The 24,557-nt window shown below is 45.4% G+C and overlaps 1 protein-coding gene across 1 annotated transcript in view; it reads right to left on the bottom strand.

Annotated features, from left to right (window-relative positions):
- Nucleotides 1-24,557, bottom strand: part of LOC140198282 (carnitine O-acetyltransferase-like) — a 72,069-nt gene that overhangs the window by 19,694 nt on the left and 27,818 nt on the right. The window contains exons 7-11 of the mRNA XM_072259342.1: nucleotides 20,837-21,015; nucleotides 19,747-19,847; nucleotides 14,410-14,529; nucleotides 11,328-11,450; nucleotides 8,376-8,511 (exon numbers count right to left, since the gene is read on the bottom strand). Coding sequence (XP_072115443.1) covers nucleotides 8,376-8,511; nucleotides 11,328-11,450; nucleotides 14,410-14,529; nucleotides 19,747-19,847; nucleotides 20,837-21,015 — 659 coding nt within the window. The remainder of the gene's footprint in view (nucleotides 1-8,375; nucleotides 8,512-11,327; nucleotides 11,451-14,409; nucleotides 14,530-19,746; nucleotides 19,848-20,836; nucleotides 21,016-24,557) is intronic.

Consider the following 24,557-nt stretch of genomic DNA (forward strand, 5'->3'; position numbering starts at 1 on the left):
ATCCACGGTGATGAGGATGCCGAGGAACTTGAAGCTGTTTACCCTCTCAACCCCAGATCCACTGATGTCAATAGGGGTTACCCGTCTCCATTCCTTCTGCAATCCACAACCAGCTCCTTTGCTTTTGCGACATTGAGGGGGAGGTTGTTTTCTTGACACCACTGTGTCAGAGAGATGACTTCTTCCCTGTAGGCCACCTCGTTATTGTTTCACATAAGGGCAATCAATGTAGTGTTGTCAGCCAATTTAATTAGCAGATTGGAGCTGTGGGAGGTGATACAGTCATGGGTACACAGGCAGTAAAGGAGGGGACTCAGTACACAGCCTTGAGGGGCTCCTGTATTGACAGTCAGAGGGGCAGAGGTGAGGGAGCCCACTCTTACAATCTGCTGGCGATCTGACAGGAAGTCCAGGATCCAGCTGCACAAAGCAGGGTCAAAGCTGAGGTCTGTAAACTTCTTGTCGAGCCTGGATGGAACTATGGTGTGGAATGCTGAACTGTAGTCCAAGAACAGCATTCTTACATAAGCATCCTTCTTCTCCAGATGTGAAAGGACGGTGTGTAGAGCTGCAGCTATTGTGTCATCTGTCGATCGGTTGTGTTGGTAGGCGAATTGTAGGGGGGTCCAGTCTGGGTGGTAGCAAGCTGCAGATGTAATCCTTGACCAGCCTCTCAAAGCATTTGCTTATTATTGAGGTGAGTGCAATCGGACACCAGTGGTTCAGGAATGCTACCTTGGTCTTTTTTGGTACAGGGATAATGGTGGATAATTTGAAGTAGAAGGGCACTCTGCACTGGGAGAGGGAGAGATTAAAAATGTCTGTAAACACGCCTGCCAGTTGTGCTGTGCACATCCTGAGTACTCACCCTGGGATGCCGTCCGGTCCCGCAGCCTTGCGACTGTCCACTCGTTGGAAACATCTGCGTACCTCAGCCTCAGAGACGACCAGGTTGCAGGTTGTAGCGGTGGCTTTCCTCGGAGGCTCAGAGTTAGTGACATCGAACCGAGCGTGAAAGCGACTGAGCTCATCTGGGAGAGAGGCCGTGATGTTGGCGGCAGCACAATGTTTGGCTGTGAAGTCTGTGATGGTATGCAGCCCTCGCCACAAGTCATGCGTGCTATTCGTTGTGAATCTTGACTCAATATTCTCCTCATATTATTGTTTCACAGCCTTGATAGATTTGCACAGATCATAGCTGCTTTTCTTGAGCTCGAGCTGATCGCCAGTGATGTAAGCTCGATGTTGTGCTGTAAGTGCTGCTTGCACAGAACCGCTGACCCAGGGTTTCTGGTTCGGGAGGACCCTGACCAACTTCCGGGGGACAACATCGTCGATGCACTTCCGGATGAAGCACGTGACTCCATCAGTGAACTCGGAGACATCCTCATCATGGAAGACATTCCAGTCGACGCCGTCGAAGCAGTCCTGCAGCATGGAGGCCAATTGGTCGGACAAACGGTGGACGGTTTTAACTATGGACGCCTCTTGTTTCAGCTTCTGCCTGTAAGTCGGCAAAAGCAGCATCAAAGAGTGATCTGATTTTCCAAAAGCTGGTCGAAGAGAGCCTTGTAAGTTTTGCGGAAGGGAATGTAGTAGTGGTCAAGTGTGTTACCTCTACGAGTGCTCACCTGGAATGTGTGGGCTTTCTCTATACTGCGTCCGGTCCCCAAACAGTCCTTCCAGGTGAGGCAACACTTCACCTGTGAGTCGACTGGGGTGACATACTGCGTCCGGTGCTCCCGATGTGGCCTTTTATATATTGGCGAGACCCGACGCAGACTGGGAGACCGCTTTGCTGAACATCTACGCTCTGTCCGCCAGAGAAAGCAGGATCTCCCAGTAGCCACACATTTTAATTCCACATCCCATTCCCATTCTGACATGTCCATCCACGGCCTCCTCTACTGTAAAGGTGAAGCCACACTCAGGTTGGAGGAACAACACCTTATATTCCGTCTGGGTAGCCTCCAACCTGATGGCATGAACATCAACTTCTCTAACTTCTGCTAAGGCCCCACCTCCCCCTCGTACCCCATCTGTTACTTATTTTTATGCACACATTCTTTCTCTCACTCTCCTTTTTCTCCCTCTGTCCCTCTGAATATACCTCTTGCCCATCCTCTGGGTTCCCCCCACCTTGTCTTTCTTCCCTGACCTCCTGTCCCATGATCCTCTCGTATCCCCTTTTGCCAATCACCTGTCCAGCTCCTGGCTCCATCAGTCCCCCTCCTGTCTTCTCCTATCATTTTGGATCTCTCCCCCACTTCCAACTTTCAAATCCCTTACTCACTCTTCCTTCAGTTAGTCCTGACGAAGGGTCTCGGCCTGAAACGTCGACTGCACCTCTTCCTACAGATGCTGCCTGGCCTGCTGCGTTCACCAGCAACTTTGATGTGTGTTGGATGTAGCAGTTAGCAGGTTAAAACTCGATCTGTAACAGCATCACACTAATGTGATGACCAAATGTTATCCTGGAAGAAGGCATGCTCCCTCCTCTGTCCCCACCTTCTTATTCTGGCTTCTTCCCCCTTCCTTTCCCACATCTGACCACCAGATGGCAGAGGTCAGCAGAGATGCTTGTGATAGAGTCACAGACAGAAGAGATTCTGCAGATGCTGGAAATCCAGATTAACGCACACAAAATGCTGGACTAAGACCATAAAACATAGGAGAAGAATTAGGCCATTCAACCCATTGAGTCTGCTCCACCACTTCATCATCTCTGATCCTGGTTCCCAGTCAACCCCACACACCTGCCTTCTCGCCATCGCCATATCAGCCCTGACTGATCAGGAAACTAACAACTTCTCTGATAGACTCCACCACAATTTCTGTGTCACAGCATTCCAGATTCACTATTCTATGGCTAAAAAAAATCCTCCTTACCTCTGTTCAAAAAGGTAGCCCCTCAATTTTGTGGCTGTGCCCTCCAGTTCTGGATACCCTCTCCATGGGAAACATCCTCTCCACATCCACCCTATCTGGTCCTTCCAACATTTGGTAGATTGCACTGAGATCCCCTCTGTACTCTTCTAAATTCCAGTGAGTACAGGCCCAAAGCTGCCAAACGCTCATTTGTTAACCCCTTCGTTCCCAGCATCATCCTCGAGAACCTCCTCTGGACTCTCTCCAATGACAAACCCTCCGGTACTTCTTCCGTCGCTATTGATGATGCAAAGATCATCACCAAAGGCTCAGCAATTTCCTTTCTTTCTTCCCACCATAGCCTGAGGTACATCTCATCCAGTCCTGGTGACTTATCTAACTTAATACCTTTCAAAAGCTCCAGCGTATCCTCTTTCTTAATGTCTATACACTCGAGCAATTCAGTCCACTGTAAGTCACCCCCATAACTGCCAAGGTCCTCTTCAGTGGTGAATACTGAAGCAAAGTAATCATTAAGTACCTCTGCTAGCTCCTCGGACTCCATGCGCACATTTCCACTATTGTTCCTGATTGGTCCAATTCTCACATGGCTCTTCATGTACTTGTAGAATGCCTTGGGGTTTTCCTTAATCCTGCTCACCAAGCTTTCTCATAGGCCCTTCCAGCTCACCTAATTTAATTTTTGAGCTCCTTCCTGGCACCTTGTAATTTTCTAGTGTTCTTAGCAGTACCTAGTTCCTCGAACTTTTCATAAGCTTTTCTTTTCTTCTTAACTAGATGTCCTACATCCGTGGTTATTTTACCCGACCATTCTTACCCTGCCTCAATGGAACATACCTATGCAGAATGCCATGCAAATGCTCCCTGAGAATTTGCCACATTTCCCTGTGAACATCTGCACTTAACTTATGTTCCCAACTTCCTGCCTAATAGCATCATATTTCCCCCTACCCCAAATAAATGTTTTCCCAAATTGTCTGCTCCTATCTCTTTCCAGTATTCCAGAAAAGGAGATAGAGTTGTGATCACTACCTCCAAAATGCTCTCCCACTGAGAGATCGGACTCCTGACCAGGTTCATTTCCCAATGTCAGATCAAGTCCAGCCTCTGCTCTAGTTGGTTTATCTGCACACCTAACAAACTCCACCCCATCTAAACCTGCTGCTCTAGGGAGATGTCAGTCAATATTGGAGAAGTTAAATCACCCATCACAACAACCCTATTAGTATTAGAAACATAGAAACATAGAAAATAGGTGCAGGAGTAGGCCATTCGGCCCTTCGAGCCTGCACTGCCATTCATTATGATCATGGCTGATCATCCAACTCAGAACCCTATTCCTGTCTTCTCTCCATACCCCCTGATCCCTTTAGCCACAAGGGCCTTATCTAACTCCCTCTTAAATATAGCCAATGAACCGGCCTCAACTGTTTCCTGTGGCAGAGAATTCCACAGATTCACCACTCTCTGTGTGAAGAAGTTTTTCCTCATCTCGGTCCTAAAAGGCTTCCCCTTTATCCTCAAACTGTGACCCCTCGTTCTGGACTTCCCCAACATCGGGAACAATCTTCCTGCATCTAGCCTGTCCAATCCGTTTAGAATTTTATACGTTTCAATCAGATCCCCCCTCAATCTTCTAAATTCCAGAGAGTATAAGCCTAGTTGATCCAACCTTTCATCATATGAAAGTCCTGCCAACCCAGGAATCAATCTGGTGAACCTTCTTTGTACCCCCTCTATGGCAAGAATGTCCTTCCTCAGATTAGGGGACCAAAACTGCACACAATACTCTAGGTGTGGTCTCACCAAGGCCTTGTACAACTGCAGTAGAACCTCCCTGCTACTGTACTCAAATCCTCTTGCTATGAATGCCAGCATACCATTGGCCTTTTTCACTGCCTGCTGTACCTGCATGCCCACTTTCAATGACTGGTGTACAATGACACCCAAGTCTCGTTGCAATTATTGCACCATTCCAGAATCTGCCTCCCTATCTGCTCCTCAATGTCTCTATTACTATCAGGGGATTTATAAAAAAACACCCAATAGAGTTATTTTCCCTCTTCCTGTTACTAACTTCCACCCACAATGACTCAGAAAACAATCCCTGGACTTCCTCCTTCTCTGCAGCTGTGGTACTATCCCTCATTAGCAATGCCACTCCCCCACCTCTTTTGCCTCCCTCCCTGTCCTTTTCGATACATCTAAAGCCCAGCACACTCAGCAGCCATTCCTGTCCCAAAGACATCCAAGTCTCTGTAATGGCCACAACATCATAGTTATATCTGCCACTTTTTTGCACATTCTTTCAATTTGTCAAAGTCCTGCTGAAATCTCATTGCTTCCTCAACACTGCCTACCCCTTCACCTATCTTCATATCATTCACAAACCTTGCCACAATTCCATTATCCAAATGATTAACAAACATTGGGAAAAGTAATGGTCCCAATACTGACCCCTGAGGAACACCACTAGTCACTGGCAGCCAACCAGAAAAGGCCCCCTTTATTCTCACTCAATGCCTCCTGCCTGTCAGCCATTCCCCTACCCTTCCTGTAACACCATAGTATTTTATCTTGTTGAGCAGCCTCATTTGTGGCACCTTATCAAAGGCCTTCTGAAAATCCAAGTAAATGCCATCCACTACCTCTACTTTTTCCACCCTACTTGTTACTTCCTCAAAGAACTCAGGCAATATTTCCCTTTACAGAAACCATGCTGACTTTGACTTATTTTATCATTAGTTTCCAAATATCCCAAAACCTCATCCTTAACAATAAACTCCAACACTTTCCCAACCACTGAGGTTAGGCTTATTGGCCTATAAATTCATTTCTCTTGCCTTCCTTCCTTCTTAAAGAGTGGAGTGACACTTGTAATCTTCCATTCCTCTGGAACCATGCCAGAATCAAATGATTCTTGTAAGATCATGACCAATGCATCCGTTATCTCTTCAACAAACTCTCTCAGGACTCTGGGATGATATCCATCTGGTCCTGGTGACTTATCCAGCTTAAACCTTTGAGTTTGTCTAGCACATAGAACATAAGAAATAGGAGGAGGAGTGGGATATCTGGCCCTGCCATTCAATAAGATTGTGGCTGATCTGACCATGAACTCATCTCCACCTACCTCCCTTTTCCCCTTAACCCTCAATTCCTCTACTATGCAAAAATCTATCCAACCTTGTCTTATATATATTTACTGAAGTAGCCTCCACTGTTTCATTGGGCAGAGAATTCCACAGATTAACCACTCTCTGGGAAAAGCAGTTCCACCTCATCGTCCTAAATCTACTCCCCTGAATCTTGAGGCTATGTCCCCTAATTCTAGTCTCACCTACCAGTGGAAACAACTTTACTGTCTCTATCTTACCTATCCCTTTCATAATTTTATATGTTTCTATAAGATCTCCTCTCATTCTTCTAGTCTGATGCCCTGACCAACACACACAAAATGCCGGAGGGGCTCAATAAGCCAGGCAGCATCTATGGAAATAAGTAAACAGTCGACGTTTTGGGCCAAGACCCTTCATCAGGGCATTTCCAACCTCTACAGATTTTCTCTTATTTGTGATAAGTCAACGGATGTTCATTTTCTTGTGGGCATACTCAGTAAATCCAAGAACCATAATAGAATCAAAGAAAGACCACACCCAACAGAACAGACAAGCAACCAATGTGCAAAGAACAACAAGCTGGGCAAATACAAAGAGAAAAAATAAATAAGCAATAAATATCGAGAACATGAGATGAAGAGTCCTTGAAAGGGAGTCCATAGGTTGGGAACTGAGTCCAGGGATGGGGTGAGTGAAGTTATCCCACTGGTTCAGTAGAATGCAATATTGCACACAAAAAAAACGAAAAAGTAGAAGACCTGCTCGAAACTCAGTTAGTGCAACTCTGCAGAAGAGCTATAACCTGGACAACAGCAATACAGTGGCCCCCAGGTTGGCAAGTCCAGGGGTTGAAGGTCTATGTCAGTCCAGAGCTCGAGGCCTGGAGTTCAGGGTTCCATTGTTGGCGAGCCCTGGAGTCAAACTGAAGAGTGAAGCCATAAGGTTGAAGAACAAAGTCAGCAAGTTCGGACATCAAGTTCCTTTTTACGAGGCATGTCCAGTACATGGAAGCCTGATGTCTGCAAGTCCACTGAAAACTGATGACCCGGAGTTGGACCCTTCTGGAAGTGCGTGTATTTGTGAGGGAGAGGTGTGGAGAGGCAGGGAGAGGGATAGAGAGAGAGATAGAAAGGGGCCTATTTGTCTGTTGTTGTTGTTGCTTGTGTTGTTCTGCTGAGCGTTGTGCGAATGGTACATTTGGCACTGGAATGTGTGGTGACTCTTGTAGACCCGCCCCCCAGCACATCCTCTGTTTGGACCAGGCAGCATCTGTGTGGAAATGAGTAAACAGTCGATGTTTCGGGCCAAGGCCCTTCATCAGGACTGAGAAGGAATGGGTAAGGTGTCAGATGGGGGATACATTTCACTGCATGTTTCAACGTACATGTGATTAATACATTAAATCTACATATTTCAGGTGACTGAAGAAGGTGGCATCCATCATTCTTTACGAATGGTCACCACCCAGGACATGCCCTCTTCTCATTGCTACCATCAGGAAGGAGGTACAGGAGCCTGAAGACACATACTCAACATTTCAAGAGCAGCTTCTTCCCCTCCACCATCAGATTTCTATGAACCCATGTACACAACCTCACTCTTTCACACATTTATCGTAACTTACAGTAATTTTTTGCCTTACACTGTACTACAGCAAATTTCACACCAGTGATAATAAACCTGATTCTGATTTACTCTCTGTAGAGTTGCAGCCTCATTCAGTGGCATTTTAATATCAATTATCTTATTTTACAGAAGATAGTTGTTAAATTTCAATTATTGTTAAGGAATGGCTAACACAAGGGGTATAACTTTATGTGTTTGGTGGAACATATGGCGGGGGGGATGTCAGAGGTTGTTTTTTTTATACACAGAGAGTAGTGGGAGCTGCCTGGGGTGGTGGTAGAGGCAGATACATTAGGGGCATTTAAGAAACAGGACAATGGATGAAAGAAAAAAAAATGGAGGGTTATGTAGGAGAGAAGAGTTAGATTGACCTTGGATTAGGTTAAAAGGTTGGCATGACATTGCGGGCTGAAGGGCCAGTCCTGTGCAGTATTGTTCTATGATCTACCTAAGTTCCTATTCAAGCTAGTCCCTCCCACCTTAAACCTTTGCCTCTAGTTCTTGATTTCCCAGCAATGGAAGAAATACAACACCATGTTCAGTCACCCTACCCACAGTCCTCATGATTTTGTAAACTGTGATAAGGACACGTCCTCTTGTGGTCCAAAGGGGGAAAAATAGTATAACTCAGTCACTGTGGGCCACAGGGACTGTACTGAGCTCCACTGTTCCACTGTCAGTCCAAGGGATTGTTCCTGTTGAAAAACTCAATGACACTGGGTGGTGAAACAGACTAATTACCTCTTGTCCGGGATCATCCATTCTTTCCACAAACTCCAAGGAATCCGTAGACGAGGATCGAACTACATCAGTGCGCCCCAGATGGAAGTTTCTCAGAGAAACGGTCTCACACACAGAACACAGCTCGTGGTACATTCTGAAAGTGACAGCACAGAGTCAGGCTGGAAGTCAGGAGTTACAAGGCCATTTAAAACAGCGGCCAGCAGAAATCCCTTTCCATAGAGGGTGGTGTACCTCTGGTGTCTGCCTGCAAAGACTTGTTGTACATTCCCAAACCAAAAGCCATGGATGAACCAGGAGGAACGTCATCTGCTGAAGGCTAGATCTGTGGCATTCAAGTCTGGCGACCCAGGTCTGTACCAAAAAACCAGGTATGATTTACAGAGGGCTATTTCAAAAGCAAAGAGACAATTTCAAGTGAGGTTGGAGGCGATATTAGATGCACAGCAACTCTGGCAGGGGCTGCAAGACGTTACAGCTCGGTGGCGCTGCCAATGCTTTTTTTTGCCGGTGGGGGGAGGGGGAATTGTTGCTCGCTGCCGCTTACACATGGGAGGGGGAGCTGGGGGGGGGGACTTTGGGGCTCTAACATTTAACTCGTTCATTCTTGGGGCACTCCTCTGTTTTCATGGATGGCTGCGAAGAAAAATCATTTCAGGATGTATCTTGTAAATATTTCACTGACATTAAATTGTATCTTTGAACCTTTGTACAGTCGACATTTGGGCGGAGACCCTTATTGAGTAAAAGAAAGCTCAGTGAATCTGTATGGATTGCTGTAGATTGTTTCATGGTACTAAAACCATCTCCTGAGTTTTGGTTTGAGAGGGGTTGGGAGATGAACAGAGAGTTTAGAGTCAGGATTGAAGTTGGTGATAGCGGAAATGAAAGAGTTAATGTATGAGGAACGTTCAGTGGCTCTGGGTTTGTACTTGCTGGAGTTTAGATGAGGGGGTGAATCACACTGGAACCTACCAAATATTGAAAGGCTCAGGTAGAGTGGAGAGAATGTTTCCAAGAGTGGGAGAGTCTAGGACCAGAGGGCACAGACTCACACTGGAATGTCTCTTAAAAGAGAGATGAGAAGGAATTTATTTAACCAGAGGAAGCTGAATCTGTGGAATTCATTGCCACTGACGGGCTTTGGAGGCTGAGTCATTGCGTATATTTAAGGTGGAGGCTGATAGCTTCTTGATTAGTCAGGGGGTCAAAGGTTATGCAGAGAAGGCAGGAGAATTGGATTGAAAGGGTTAATAAATCAGCCATGATGGAATGGCAGAGCAGATTCAAAGGGCTAAATGGCCTTATTCTGCTCCTGTATCTTAGGGACTTATGGGAAGATATGTTCCATTTCTAACCTTTTCCACTGAGGTTGGGTGCGACTGCAACCAGAGGTCATGGATTAAGGATGAAAGCTGATAAGTTTAAGGGAACATGAAGGGCAACTTCTTCACTCACAGGGTTGTGAGAGTGTGGAACGAGCTGCCAGCACAAGTGGTGCATGCAAACTTGATTTCGACATTTAAGTGACGTTTGGATGGTACATGGATAGTAGGGGAATGGAGGGCTATGGTATGGCTGCAGGTCGTTGGGAGTGGGCAATTTAATGTTTGGCCATGAATTGGATGGGCTGAAGGGCCTATTTCTATGCTGTATTTTTCTATAATTGTACTGTCTCAGTACCTTTATATTTGTGTGCTGTAGCACTTACTTTTTATTCGCAGTTATCTTGTAAATAACACTATTCTTTGCATTTCTGTTTAGATGCTAGCTGCATTTCATTGGCTTTGTATCTGTACTCGGCACAATGACAATAAAATTGAATCTAATCTAAAAAAGTCAGACCAACTACGCAGCTCGAAATTATACAGGCAAATGTTCTTCAATTTAAACATTCATCACTGCTTTAAAATTTCTCATCAATCTATAAAAGATTCTAGAAAGCCGTCGACAAGGAAACGTACAGCAAATAGCTGCAGACACTGGATATCTGAAATAGAAACAGGAAAGGCTGGAAACACTCAGTAGGTCAGGCAGCCTCCATGGAGAGAAAAACAGATCGAACGTTTCTGATTGGCGTCCTTCCATCAGAAACATCCCCAAAGGAATTTCTGTAAAAATGCTACACAAAAATGCAAAGAAGTGTAAAATATTAGCACGGAGATGTTGACAATATAAACATAGCAAGGGAGAGTTGAAGTGTGAAGGGTTACAACAACATCTCATGTCTATTGCTTATTTATTTACTTAGAGACATAGTGCCCTCCAGCCCAAAACTGCAGCCCCCAGCAACCCACCTGTTTCACCCCAGCCTAATCACAGGACAATTTACAATGACCAATTAACCTACTAACCGGTTTGGTTTGAATGTGGGAGGAAACCGGAGCACCCGGAGGAAATCCACACACCTCACGTGGAGAATGTGCTAGCTCCTTACAGATGACGCCAGAATTGAACTCTGAACTTGGCAAGGCTCCGAGCTGGAACAGCATCACGCTAAGCACTGTGGCAAATAAACGTAGAACATAGATAAGGTTCGGATGAGTTAAGCACCAGGGCAGACTGAGGAGGTCAGGATGCAGAGGTAAGCGACAGGCCGATTCAGCTCACTGCTTCGCAAATCTTACTCGTCGCTGCACTGAACCGATGCTGTGGCCTGCAACAGACAGGCTCCCAAATCGGCTGCTGGCTTTGTGCCTGTGGGCTTGTTTCGGCGAACTTCAGTTCTGAATGCTATTTGCTTACTTTTATTGTTTGCACAGTTTGCTTTTTATCCTGCACATTGAGCAAAAGTTTTTTTAAAAAATCGGTTCTATTGGGTTCTTAGTTTTGCGGCTGCCTGTAAGGAGGCAAATCTCAAGGCTGATAACGAATGTACCTTGAATTTTGAAACCAGGTTAACTGATAAACTCACACTGGATTTGAAGAGTTAATTATGGCTAGAATACATACCTAAAGTACGCCAACTGCAGTGCCATCTGAACAAACGAGTCAGGACTCATGCCGTGTTTTTTGGGAAAGTCTTTGCCAAAGTTTCTGTAGGTGAAGCAGCTGATGTCCAAGTCGTTGACTAAACTGGAACAAAGGGACTATTTCAACTCTGTGAATTCCAGAAATAAATTAACTTTAAAGGAAAGGGTACCCTAAAGAGGAAGAATCGGTATTAATGAGCCATCTCTAGCCAGTGTCTTGTCCAAGGTATTTCACAGTATTATCAGACAAACCCATGTAATTTTGTTTCAAAAGCTGGGCAAAATGGTGGGGTTTAAGGAGGGGGGAAAGGCAAAGGGAAGGGAAGCTCCAAGTGTAGGACAGGGCCATCAGAATGAAAAGTCAGCCAGAAGTGACAAAGCAATTACATTTGGGATAACGGAATCAAGTGAAGTTCAAGTTTATTGTATATGAAATATTGTTATCTGGGGCCTAGATATGAAACACAGTCACACACACACACAGCACATAATGTAACAATTCAACACAATCAATCACAAAATAATATTAGCACAAGTCCCTGAGTGCACAGCCTGAAGATTGACAGGTTGATATAAAGGTGCGAGGAGCACGTTTATGCAACTCCGCTATAGACAGTCCCAAGCCGACTGTGAAAGGAGGGTTGGGAATGGAGTTAGCACGCTCCTAAAGCTACCGAAGACGGCAACAAAACCTCCAAAAACCCCATCCCTGGGAGAGGAAGGTTCTTCAAAGATGGGCTGCACCTGCAGACAACTGGCCCAGGACAGAGAACTCTGGCAGACTGCTGTCGGTGTCCTGTGCCTCCACAGGGGTGATGGCCTTAAGTAAGCATTATAATGTTAATGGCACTATTATAACAAAATGAGCCGTTGTATAGATATGTGAAACAGCAGCAAGACACGATGAAAAGTGGTCAGCACAGAATGAGAGTGTATCTGTGAGTTGGAGAGTTCGGGCGGGGCAGACTGTACACCTGTGCTGGGTGGCAGCAGGCTGCTGAGAAGTCTAACAGTCTTGGGGAAGGAGCTGTTACCCAGCCTGACAGTTCTAGTCCTTACACTGTGGTATCTTCTACCTGATGGCAGGAGATCAGGGAAAATGTGAGAAGAATGGGAGGGCACGAAGAAACTGGAAGGAACAAAGAGTTAGAGGAGATTAAAGGAAAAGTGAAGAACTGTGTATTTAATACTTGAGTAGTATTTGAGTAATATTGTAAATGTGTTTGATTAAACATTCATGTTTATTTAAATAATTCCTTACAGGTTACATGTAAAAATAAGTTAATTGCATACACCATGACTCTACCGCGTGATACGTGCACGCCTCACTTAAGGTAAACACAAAGACAGAATCACGTTTCTGTCTCCCGTCTTTTCCTTTTAATTAGTTTAATGCCTCAGATTTACAAAACATAACAAGCACAGTAAAAAAAAATCAAAGTTTGCACTTTAGAAAGTTAAGCGATCTCCATGACTGATCTGGTAGCTATATCACCTCATTAAGGGAACGATGTGGAAGCTTTAGAGACAGTGTAGAGGAGATTTACCAGGATGCTGCCCGGATTAGACAGCATGTCTTATAAGGGTAGGTAGAGCGACCTAGAGCTTTTCTCTTTAGAGTAAAAGAGAATGAGAAGTGAATTGATCGAGGTATACAAGATGATAAGAGACTTCTTCCCCAGGGTAGCAAAGGCTAACGCAAGTGGACACCATTTTAAGGTGACTGAAAGAAAGTAAGTCAGAAGTAGGTCATTTTACACAGAAAGTGATAAGTGTGTAGAACACAGTCGGGGTGGTGGTAGAGGCAGATACATTAGGGGTATTTAAGGGACTCTTAAATGTACATGGATCAAATAAATATGGAGGGCTATGTGGAAGGGAAGAGTTAGATTAATCTCAGAATATGTTAAAAGGTTAGCACAACATTATGGGCTGAAGGGCCTTCATATCTGCTCTAGTAATGACATTGGAACAGCACACACGGCATTTCCTTTATCCAGTCACCTTCATTAATATGAAATTATCCGGAAAATTATTTTTTTCTGTCGATGACTGGACAGAACAGTAGATTCATTACCCAGCACATCTGAGGTAACATAGAAAAACAGATTATTCTTCTTTCACCCCTGCTGGGGCAAAGGCCAGTAATAGCTGCTCACCAGAGTCCTCTGTCTATCAAGTTGTCCTGAGATGTCGCCCATCCCAGGGATGAGGTCTTTGGAGCTTCTGCTGGTACACGGCTGACACTAGATAGAAACTGTTCAACAACAGTTCCCTCTCCCAATTAAGTGGCATAGTGCCCTAAATGAATTAATGGAATCCTGATTATTTTATCAATTAGCTTTTGTATTTTTAAAGGGTTGTCCCAAATAAGCAGCCATTCCAATTAACAGATGGCCCAATGCACTGTACTGAATTGAAATAGTGTTCAAGTGGTTCAAAATAATTTCACTGCAGAACTTCAAACAATTTAGTATTGATAACCTGGACAGAAACAGGAGAGAAAATCTTTTCGGACACAGGTTCACCATACAGAAATTAAATCTATTTAAATTTGAGAGATTTCATGCTCTTATAAGATTCATTAAATCCATTCTTCAGGAGATCAGTCTCCAGGAGAAGGAATGATGCAAAGATGATGCTAAACATCTGGTCTTTCTTTAACACAAGAGATTCTGCACATGCTGGAGAAACTCAGCAGGTCAGGCAGCATCTATGGAGGGGAATTAAACAGTTGATGGTTCGGGCCGAGACTCTTCATCAGGACTGGAAAGGAAGGGGGAAGATGCCAGACAAAAAAAAAAGGTGGGGGGAGGGGATGGAAGCCCAGCTAGAATGTGACTGGTGAAGTCAGGGAGGTGAAATAAGAAGCTGAGAAGTGATAGGTGGAAAAGGCAAAGGGCTGGAGAAGGAGGAATATGATAGGAGAGGAGGCCATGGGAGAAAGGGAAGGAGGAGGTGATAGAGACGTGAAGGGAAGAGGTAAGGGAGAGGGGGGAAAATCATCAGTCCCTCTGCGTTCAGTCTAAAAGATACACACGGGTAACGACTGTGCTACTCACATGTCCAGGTTCTGTTTGGCATGCTCAATGTCTCGCTTTATGTCCGGAGTGATATAGAAGTAAAGTTTCTTTGGTAATGGCAGAGGAATCATTGGAGCTCGAACTGTATCTGGGTTTTTACTGTACAAGGAAAAGCATGTGGTTAAGATTTTGAATCAACAATGCTAATTTTAAAAAATGCATACAGTGTGACTTTTTAAAGAGTTGTATATTTGGGTGGTAGGGTGGAGTGAAATCTCTACCAGGTGTGAGGTGCTCCTTCCCTCCGCTAGCCTGCAGGTCACCTTTGGGCAAGATCTAGCACATGCTGAGTCCCCCCCTCCCCCACCCTGATCAGGGCCACATGAAGCCATGGGATCAAGTGGTGGATGGTTCTACGAGCAACTGGTGCATATCACAAGTCCTGATTATGCGACCGCTGGTGCAAGGTGTCATGTAAAGACACTGCCCAGAAGAAGACAACGACAAACCACTTCTGAAGAAAAATTTGCCAGGAACAATCATGTTCACGGAAAGACCATGATGGCCTACGTCAAACAACATGGCACATAACGACAAAAAAGGTATCCATTATGCAAAGGGAACGAAAAATACAAAATGTTATTTATCATCTTGTTGAGGTTAAATCAGTCCGACTGAGGGATTGACAACATTATAGTATGCATCTCCCTCCAACAGAAAGTCTTGGTTAAAGTGGATGGGGAGAGGATGTTTGCAATATTCAGAGAGCACAGTTCAGAACAGGATGCCCCTTCAGAACAGATAATGAGGAGGAATTTCTTTAGCCAGTGTGTGGTGGCTCATTGGCATAGATGGTATGGAGGCCAGTCATTTAAAGCAGAGGTTGATAGGTTCTTGATTGGTAAGGTCATCAAGGGTGATGGGGAGAAGGCAGGAGAATGGAGAGAGAGGGATAATAAATGGGCAATGATCCAATGGCGGAGCAGACTCGATGGGCCCATTGATCCAATTCTGCTCCAATGCCACTTATAGCAGGTTCAGTAAACCACTACGCAACTGGCTCTGGCCCAACCAATTCTCACAGGCGGAGCATTATTTACATTGGAACACAGTCCAGGAACTTAAAGTACAACCTCCCAACGGGTGAGCAGTATTGAGACTGATCAGAAAAAAAATCTGTTTCCCCCCCCCCACGCCTTTGATACTCGATCAATCTGAATTTCAATTATTTATCAAATACAAACATGCACATTTTCAGCTTGTACGTCCATCTAGATTCATGCTTATTGCTGACTATGTTATATTTAAGCATTCACATCAGTAAGGTAGTGAGAGTTAGCGCATTCGCGTCATAATGCCAGCGATCACCAATCAATAACCCTCATTGACGGTGAAGAGTTTGTACATTCACCCCGTGACTGCACAGATGCTCTGCTTTCCTCCCACGTTACAAAGACGTACAGATTACGGTTAGTAAGCTGTGGGCCTACCCTCGTAGGCTTCCCCCAGCAAGACATTGGACTGTGTTGGTCATTGACACCAAAGGTGCATTTCACCGTGCTTCGATGTACACGTGACAAATAAAAGTTAATCCTTAATCGATACAATCAATTCCATGGTCTGCAGACTCGATTCCAATTTCACCACGTGGAACACATGGGAGAAGCACACTTTCTGATCATTAACGGCAGAAATTCCTGCAGAATGCCCAGTCGCAAAGAAAGAAAAGACCCTGAGAGAGAGGAAGCATTGAATCATGATGCATGCGATATGAGTAGGCAAGGTGACCCTCATGGTCTAAAGCAGGGGTAGGCCACATCTGGCCCGCGAAGGTATTTTGACCGGCCCACGAGAAAATATTGGGATACTATGCTGATCTGGCCCGCGAGCGATTTTTCCTTATTCTGAGTGTCTCATGCGACCGCACTGATTGACATTCATGGCATCTTGTTACACTGGACTCAGGTTCCGTTTTGCTCCAAACCAAACACTGCTATATATGAATGACGGGAAGGCAGACTACCTTATTAATATGTATTAGATACACTCCGTGCACGCGCAAGTTTTCAGATGGGATCATTCAAATTTGTAAACAGAAACAGGGTCACTGTGTTTTAACAAGAAATCCACGCTAAGTATCCAGATATTTACATGTGCTACCATACTTGTTGAATAACTTGCATTTCAAAATAAAATCGAAGAAAAAAGTTCCACTTCATCGAGCAAGCTGGGAAACCAGTTTGTCTCATTTGCCTAGAAAATGAGACAAAGGTCCAAGAATTCAGAAAAGAAGTTTCAACCTGTTTTGCTGATTTTCGCTTGCATGCAAATGAGTTCAAACTGTTTGCTACTCCATTTGATGTGGAAGTGGACACTGCATCAGAAATTTTTCAAATGGAATTGATTGAGATGCAGTGTGACGACATATTGAGATCGAAATTTCATTCTGAAGATGTGTCAGTGCTTGACTTCTATAGAAAATATATTCATCCAAATGGGAAGTATCCTAACTTAGTGGACCATGCAAAAGAGATGGCATCATTGTTTGGCAGCACTTATCTGTGTGAGCAATTATTTTCAAAACTGAAGCACACCAAGAACCATTTGAGAACAAGATTGACTGATGCCCGTCCGGATAATGTCTGCTCTTGGCATCAACAAGTCTGACACCCAATATTGGGAAGCTTTCAAGCAACAAACAGCATCAAGTTTCACATCGATTTATCGACGGTTTGCATTAAAATTTTCTTTTTTATTATACTTAATTTACCACCATTCAATGCATCATATTCATATGTTTTACATTTAAAGATTCTTTGTGTCCTTTTAATAGATTCAAAAGATGCCTTGACTGAAATAAACTGCAACTAAACTGAATTCTTTGATTTCTAATTGACATCCCTGGTTAAGCACAAATGATTTTCTAGCATGTGTTATTCATTAATTTGTGGTAAAACATAACTAGATGTATTTAAATGGATAATTCCCATATTACAAGCTTCCTTATGGCATTTATCTGGCCCATCGTCCGCTCATTAATACACGATCCGGCCCACAGAGGCAAAAAGGTTGCCGACCCCTTGTCTAAAGCCATTTTAAATGAACAGGCTGGTCAAGTAAAGCCCTGGAATAAATAAATGCAAGTTGTGCACATTCTCTGACAGAAACAATCCCAAACTCCAGTCATCTGCATCGGGATCACATTCTGAAATTTTCCATCTCGCAAGCTCAGAGAATACACACAAAAAGTTCAAAGTTCAAAGCAAATTTATTATCAAAGTGTGTGTGTGTATCACCATATACAACTCTGAGATTCCTTTTCTTGTGGGCGTACTTAATAAATCCACAGACTAAAGACCATGATAGAATCAATGAAAGACCGCAACAACTGTGCAAAAGACAACAAACTGTGCAAATACAAAAAGAAAGAAAGAAAGATAATAAATAAATAAACAATAAATAATGAGAACACGAGATAAAGAGTCCTTGAAAGTGAGCCCATTGTTTGTGGGAACATTTCAATGATGGGGAACTTATCCCCACTGATTCAAGAGCCTGATGGTTGAGGGCTAATAAGTGTTCCAGAACCCGGTGGTGTGGGACAAGTGGCTTCTGTACCTGGTCACTGATGGCAGCAGTGAGAAGAGAGCATGTCCTGGGTGGTGGGGGTCCCTGATGATAGATGCTGCTCTCCTGCAACAGCACTCCATGTAGATGCACTCAACAGTGGGGTGGGCTCCACCACTGGCATCACAATCAATAAATGATTAGCTTTATTTGTCACATCAAGGATCAATTTTTTTTTCTTCTGTAATGCTGTTTAAATTCCAAATGCATGCTGGTGTTTCTATATGTACATATGCACACTTCATTTTATATCTGTACTTTAACCTCTAACCTTTAACTATAATTCTTCACAATTTGAAATTTAGACAGCATTACAGAAGAAAAAAATCGATCCTTGATGTGACAAATAAAACTAATCATTTATTGTGAAGAAAGGTTAGAGGTTAAAGTACAGATATAGAATGAAGTGTGCATAGGTACATATAGAAACGCCAGCGTGCATTTGGAATTTAAACGGCATTATACTCCGTGGCCACTTTATTAGGTAGATCTGCTCGTTAACGATAATATCTAATCAGCCAATTATAAGGCAGCAACTTGATGCATAAAAGCACGCAGACATGGTCATGAGGTTCAGTTGCTGTTCAGACTAAACATCAGAGTGGGGAAGAAATCTAATAAAGAAACAACATTTGACAATTGTGAAGAATTACAGTTAGAGTTTAAAGTACAGATATAGAATGAAGTGTGCATATGTACATATAGAAACGCCAGCGTGCATTTGGAATTTAAACAGCATTATAAAAAGTGGTTGAAGTGTTTCCAAAGCAGTGACGGGGTAATAGATCAAGGAGGGCGAGAGTCTAACCAGAACGGTCTAATCTGCCTGAATGTAGAAGCATGTGACAGTGGTTGGCATCCGTCTGTCTTGACAAGCCTGGGTGGAAGGTATGGAGATCCTGAGATGCCCTGTCGTCAAGATCCCCCTCTCAGCCTCACCAGCGTAGTCCAACGTTTGGCACCAGCTTGGCTGCAGGAGCTGCTGGGAGGACATTCAGTGATGTCCAGCCGCCTTAGGGGCTCACTCCGGATTTGTTGTCTGGGTTCACTCCCATAGCCTTCGTCTCTCCTGAGGCTGCCCACAAGGCAGTGGGGCTATTTACCCATAGCTGGGGATCTGGTTCACGAGCACCAGGGCATGTCCACACACCGGTGGGTCTGCGTACTATGTGTGCAGGGGCCAGACCTCCTCCCCGGCCTCTGTAGTTCAGCCTGAGTCCGCGAGGAGTTCAGTTTCTGTGTGTCGCCAGGGAGGAGGCAATTCACGAGGCTTGCTGTCGTAGAGGGTGTGTACTGGCAGGGAGAGACTTACACACTCAGCTCTCCTTTTTATAAGCCAGCGGTGGAAGCTGAAAGTAAGAGCAACAAAAACTACCCTCTATACTACCACACCAGATGCATCAAAACAACCATTTTGACACCAGAAACACATACGTCAAAACACACAGTGAAAGGCGTTGTTTTGCGTCAACAGCCAATGAGCTGGGGGCAGCCTACAAGTGGCGCCATGCTTCCAGCAATAACGTAGCCTACCCACAATCCACTAACGCTAACCACACGAGTTTGGAATGCGGAGCACCCGGAGGACACCTACACAGTCACGGGGAGAACATAGAAAATCCTCACAGACAGGCAGAATCAATCTTAATCTCACAGCTGACACTGTGAAGAGTTACACGAACTGCTACCCTACCACACCATATCCATAGTCACTAAACAGGGGAACTTGCTCTCTTCTACATCCCTTACCAATAATCCAGAACGTGATCCAGTATTGTAGCAATGGCTGGACCCTCTGCAGATGATTGTTCATAGATAACGCCACAGGATCCATCCTCGCCAACAATGAACTGTAACACAAACCACAACCTTTGATCCATCACTTACAAGAGCAATAATTAACTAATGTTTCGTGTGGAGAGCTGCAATCCGGCCATTTTAACAGTGGACCAACTGGGATCATCTGGTGGTCAGTCATTTTAACTGTGGACCAGCTGGGATCTCCCAGTGGCCAGCCATTTTATCTGTGGTATCAACAGGGATCTCCTGGTGGCCAGCCATTTTAACAGTGGTACCAGCCACGATATCCTGTTGTCAGCCATTTTAACCATGGCACCAGCCAGGATCTCCCCTTGGCCAGCCACTTTAATCGTGGTACCAGTCAGGATCTCTCGGTGGTCAGCTATTTTAACTGTGGTATCAAAAGGGATCTCCTGATGGCCCACCATTTTAACTGTGGTACCAGTTGGGATCTCCCAGTGGTCAGCCATTTTAACGGTGGTACCAGCCAAGATCTCCCGTTGGCCAGCTATTTTAACTTCAGCACCAGCAGTTTTACAGACATTTGTAACTGGATTGGGATCTCCTGGTGGCCGGCCATTTCATTTCTACTTCCCACTCTCACAGCAACATGCTGCCTGGCCTGCTGAGTGTTCCGCCAGCACTTTGTGTAGGTTACACTAACTTGTCAGTCTACATCCCCACCCCCACAGCTCAGACGAGGCTGGTCGCAGAATGGAGGTTCAGTAAATCGCATTCCACGTCAGTAGTTCCAGCCTGACGGCATGAAAATAAAATCCTCTAACTTCCCTCAGAGGGTGGTGCGTGTGGAACGAGCTGCCAGAGGAAGTAGTGGATGCAGACTCAATTTATTTAAGAGCGGTTTGGATAAGTACACGGATGAGAGGGGCATGGAGAGCTATGGTCCCGGTGGGGACCATTGGGATGAGGCAGAGTAACAGTCTGGCAGGGACTAGATGGGTCAAAAGGCATTTCTGTGCTGTAACACTCTATGACTCTGAGACACTACGTGATCAGTGTACCACTTTGTCTCTCGTACCTGCAGAGTTTTGTCGAACCAACGGTTGCCACTGTTGGAGTAGCTCCCTCCTCCGTGCAGCATCTGTGCGGCCATCCGGCTCGTGTACTTCTCCTCCGAGATCTTCAGGACCGGCGAGTCCAGGCACACGGTGAAGAGGCTCTGCTGAATGGCCCGGACCGACTCCCTGTTCAGCTTGTCTGAGGGAGACACCAAATGCTGCACATGCTCGTACCTCACTCACTTCGACCCATTGCTCAATACGATCAGAAATCTGACCACATTGGTCGTTACAGCTCATTCCCACCATCTACAGAAGGGGTTCCCGACCTGGGGACCGCGGACCCCTTGCTTAATGGAATTGGTCCCGGGCATCAAACAGTTTGGGAACCCTTGATGTACTGTCTTCCAGGCAGAAGTGCCACAGATTTCTGACACACTTGGGTGGCACGGTAGTGTAGTGGTTAGGGTAACACTGATCCAATCCCACCACTTTCTGTAAGGACTTTGTATGTTCTACTAGCGACAGTGTGAGTTTCCTCTGGGTGCTCGGGATTCCTCCCATATTCCAAGATGTACAGGTTAGAAGGTTAATTGGTCACATGGGTGCAATTGGTCACATGGGTGTAACTGGGCAGCAAAGGCTCGCTGGGCCAGAAGGGGTTGTTACTGAGCTTTATCTCTAAATCAGGGGTACCCAAACTTTTTATGTCATGCCTTTTTTATATTGATAACTATTTAGTCCGTTCACATTCATTGAGGGTTGATTATTGACATTTGTGCTAATGTTATTGCTCATGGCTGTTTGCACTGCTGTCTAGTCAATTGTTGGTTGCTATTGTGTATTCTCCTGTGTTTTATGCTCAGCAGCGAACCACAATCAGCTCTGGTACGTTTCAGATACTGGCAATAAAGTGCTGCTGATTTGGATTCTACTTCAACAGAACAAGGAGAGCAGGACAAGCCATTTAACGGACGTTGTGTGGGGATGGTGAGGGTGTTACGCCTGAGTGAGTTTTGTTGAGAAGCTGGAGAGCTACAGGAAAGACGCTTCAGAGGTGATGTGTAGTCCCAGTGGTGATGGACTTGTACCATCTCCCTAAAGGCAATTTGGTGAATAGTGACTGATAGGGTGCGTGAGAGAGCAGAAATATTTTCAGCCCTTTTCTTCACTCTGGCAATGAACAGGTCTTCTAATGTCGAAAGCTGACAGCTGGTGATCTTCTCCGCCCAATGGATCACCCGGTGCGACCTGGGCTTGGAGTGGGAGGGGATGAAGGGAAACCAAACGGTGATACAGCTGACACACACTAAACGCGGGAGGAACTCAGCAACCCAGGCAACGTCCATGGAAAAGAGTACAGTCAACGTTTTCTGTCCGAAATTTCGTCCGTCAGTCTGGAGAAAAAAAGATGAGGAGTCAGAGCTAGGTGGGGGAGGGGAGGAAGAAACACAGGGTGAAAGGTGAAACCAGGGGTAGGGGGGAGGGAGGGTGAAGTAAAGAGCTGGGAAGTTGGTTGGTGAAAGAGATACAGGGATGGTGAAGGGGGAGTCCAATAGGAGACAGCAGAAGACCACAGAAGAAAGAAAAGCAGGAGGAGCTCCAGAGGAAGGTAAGGAGATAAGGTGAGAGGGGAAAATCGGAATGGGGAATGGTGAAGAGGGCGCGGGGAGGAAGAGATTACCAGAAGCTTGAGAAATTAATGTTCATGCCATCAGGTTGGTGGCTACCCAGACAAAATATAACATTTGGCTCCTCCCTGGGTGTGGCCTTGTTGCGACAATAGAGGAGGACATGGACTGACATGTCGGAATGGGAACGGGTGGCCACTGGGAGATCCCACTTTTCCTGGCGGACAGAGCATAGGTGTTCAGTGAGGCTGTGTCCGTGAGCACCGGATAGAGTAGACAGCTCCGTCAGACTCACAGGCGGAGTATCGCTTCAACTGAAAGGACTGTTTGGGGCCCTGAATGGTAGTGAGAGAGAAGGTGTATGGGCAGGTGTAGCACTTGTTCCGCTTGCAAGGATAAGTGCCAGGAGGGAGACCAGTGGGGAGCGACGAACGGACAAGGGGGTTGCATACAGAGCAATCCCTGTGGAAAGCGGAAAGTGGTGGGGTGGGCTTGGTGGTGGGATCCCGCTGGAGATGGCAGAGGTTACAGAGAATTATGTGCTGGATGCAGAGGCTGGCACCCACCCTATCAGTCACCTATTCGCCAAACTGCAAGTAGTAGGGTGGGAAGAGGTTTGTAATAGACATCAGCAGATAAGCTGTCTCCAGAGACAGAGACAGTGAGGTCGAGAAAGGAAATAGACCAGATAAATTTGAGGGCAGGGTGGAAGCTGGAGGCAAAGTTGATGAAGTCGAGGAGCTCTGCATGGGTGCAGGAAGTAGCACCAATGAAGTCGTCGACGTAGCGTAGGAGAAGTCGGGGAGTAATACCAGTAGCCAACAAAAAGGCAAACCTAGCTGGGACCCAGCTGTACCTTTCGTTTGAAGGAAGTGGGAGAAGCCAAAGGTGAAATTATTGAGAGTGAGGACCAGTTCCGCCAGACGGAGGAGAGTGGTGGTGGAGAGGAACTGGTTGGTTCTGGTGTCCAGAAAGAAACGGAGAGCTTTGAGGCCTTCCTGACATGTATAGGGACATAGTGAAAATAAGATTATTGGGGCCAGGGAACTTGAATTGTTGTAAAGATAAAGAGCATGTGAAGTGTCACAGACATAGGTAGGAAGAGAGTGAACCAGTGGAGGATAAAACAGAGTCAAGGTAAGCCAATGTGAGTTCAGTGGGGCAGGAACAAGATGAAACATTGGGTCTACCTGAACGTGTGGGTTTGTGGATCTTGGGTAGCAGCTAGAAACAGGAGGTGCGGGGTGCATGAACTATGAGGTTACTGGCAGTGGATGGGGAGATTCCCAGAGTTAATAAAGATCACTAACTCTGACTGGTCAAAGAACATTGAGGCTGTCTACAAGAAGGGTCAGAGCCGTCTCTATTTCCTGAGGAGACTGAGGTCCTTTAACATCTGCCAGACAATGCTGAGGATGTTCTACGAGTCTGTGGTGGCCAGTGCGATCATGTTTGCTGTTGTGTGCTGGGGCAGCAGGCTGAGGGTAGCAGACACCAACAGAATCAACAAACTCATTCGTAAGGCCAGTGATGTTGTGGGGATGGAACTGGACTCTCTGACGGTGGTGTCTGAAAAGAGGATGCTGTCTAAGTTGCACGCCATCTTGGACAATGTCTCCCATCCACTACATAATGTACTGGTTGGGCACAGGAGTACATTCAGCCAGAGACTCATTCCACCGAGATGCAGCACAGAGCGTCATAGGAAGTCATTCCTGCCTGTGGCCATCAAACTTTACAACTCCTCCCTTGGAGGGTCAGACACCCTGAGCCAATAGGCTGGTCCTGGACATATTTCACAATTTACTGCCATAATTTACATATTAATATTTAACTATTTATGGTTTTATTACTATTTATTATTTATGGTGCAACTGTAACGAAAACCAATTTCCCCCGGGATCAATGAAGTATGACTATGACTATTATTAGTGATGGTGTGAAGGATAATAGTCTGGTGCTCCTCAGCGGGGTCCGGTTCGAGGGGTAAGTAAGAGGAGGTGTCTGAGAGTTAGTGCTGGGCCTCAGCAAGGAAGAGGCCAGTGTGCCAGACTAGTACACACCCCTCTTATCTAGGTGTTTGATAGTGAGGTTAGGATTAGTGCAGAGA

Source organism: Mobula birostris, chromosome 5 (assembly GCF_030028105.1).
Source record: "Mobula birostris isolate sMobBir1 chromosome 5, sMobBir1.hap1, whole genome shotgun sequence".
NCBI classification, from domain to species: domain Eukaryota; kingdom Metazoa; phylum Chordata; class Chondrichthyes; order Myliobatiformes; family Myliobatidae; genus Mobula; species Mobula birostris.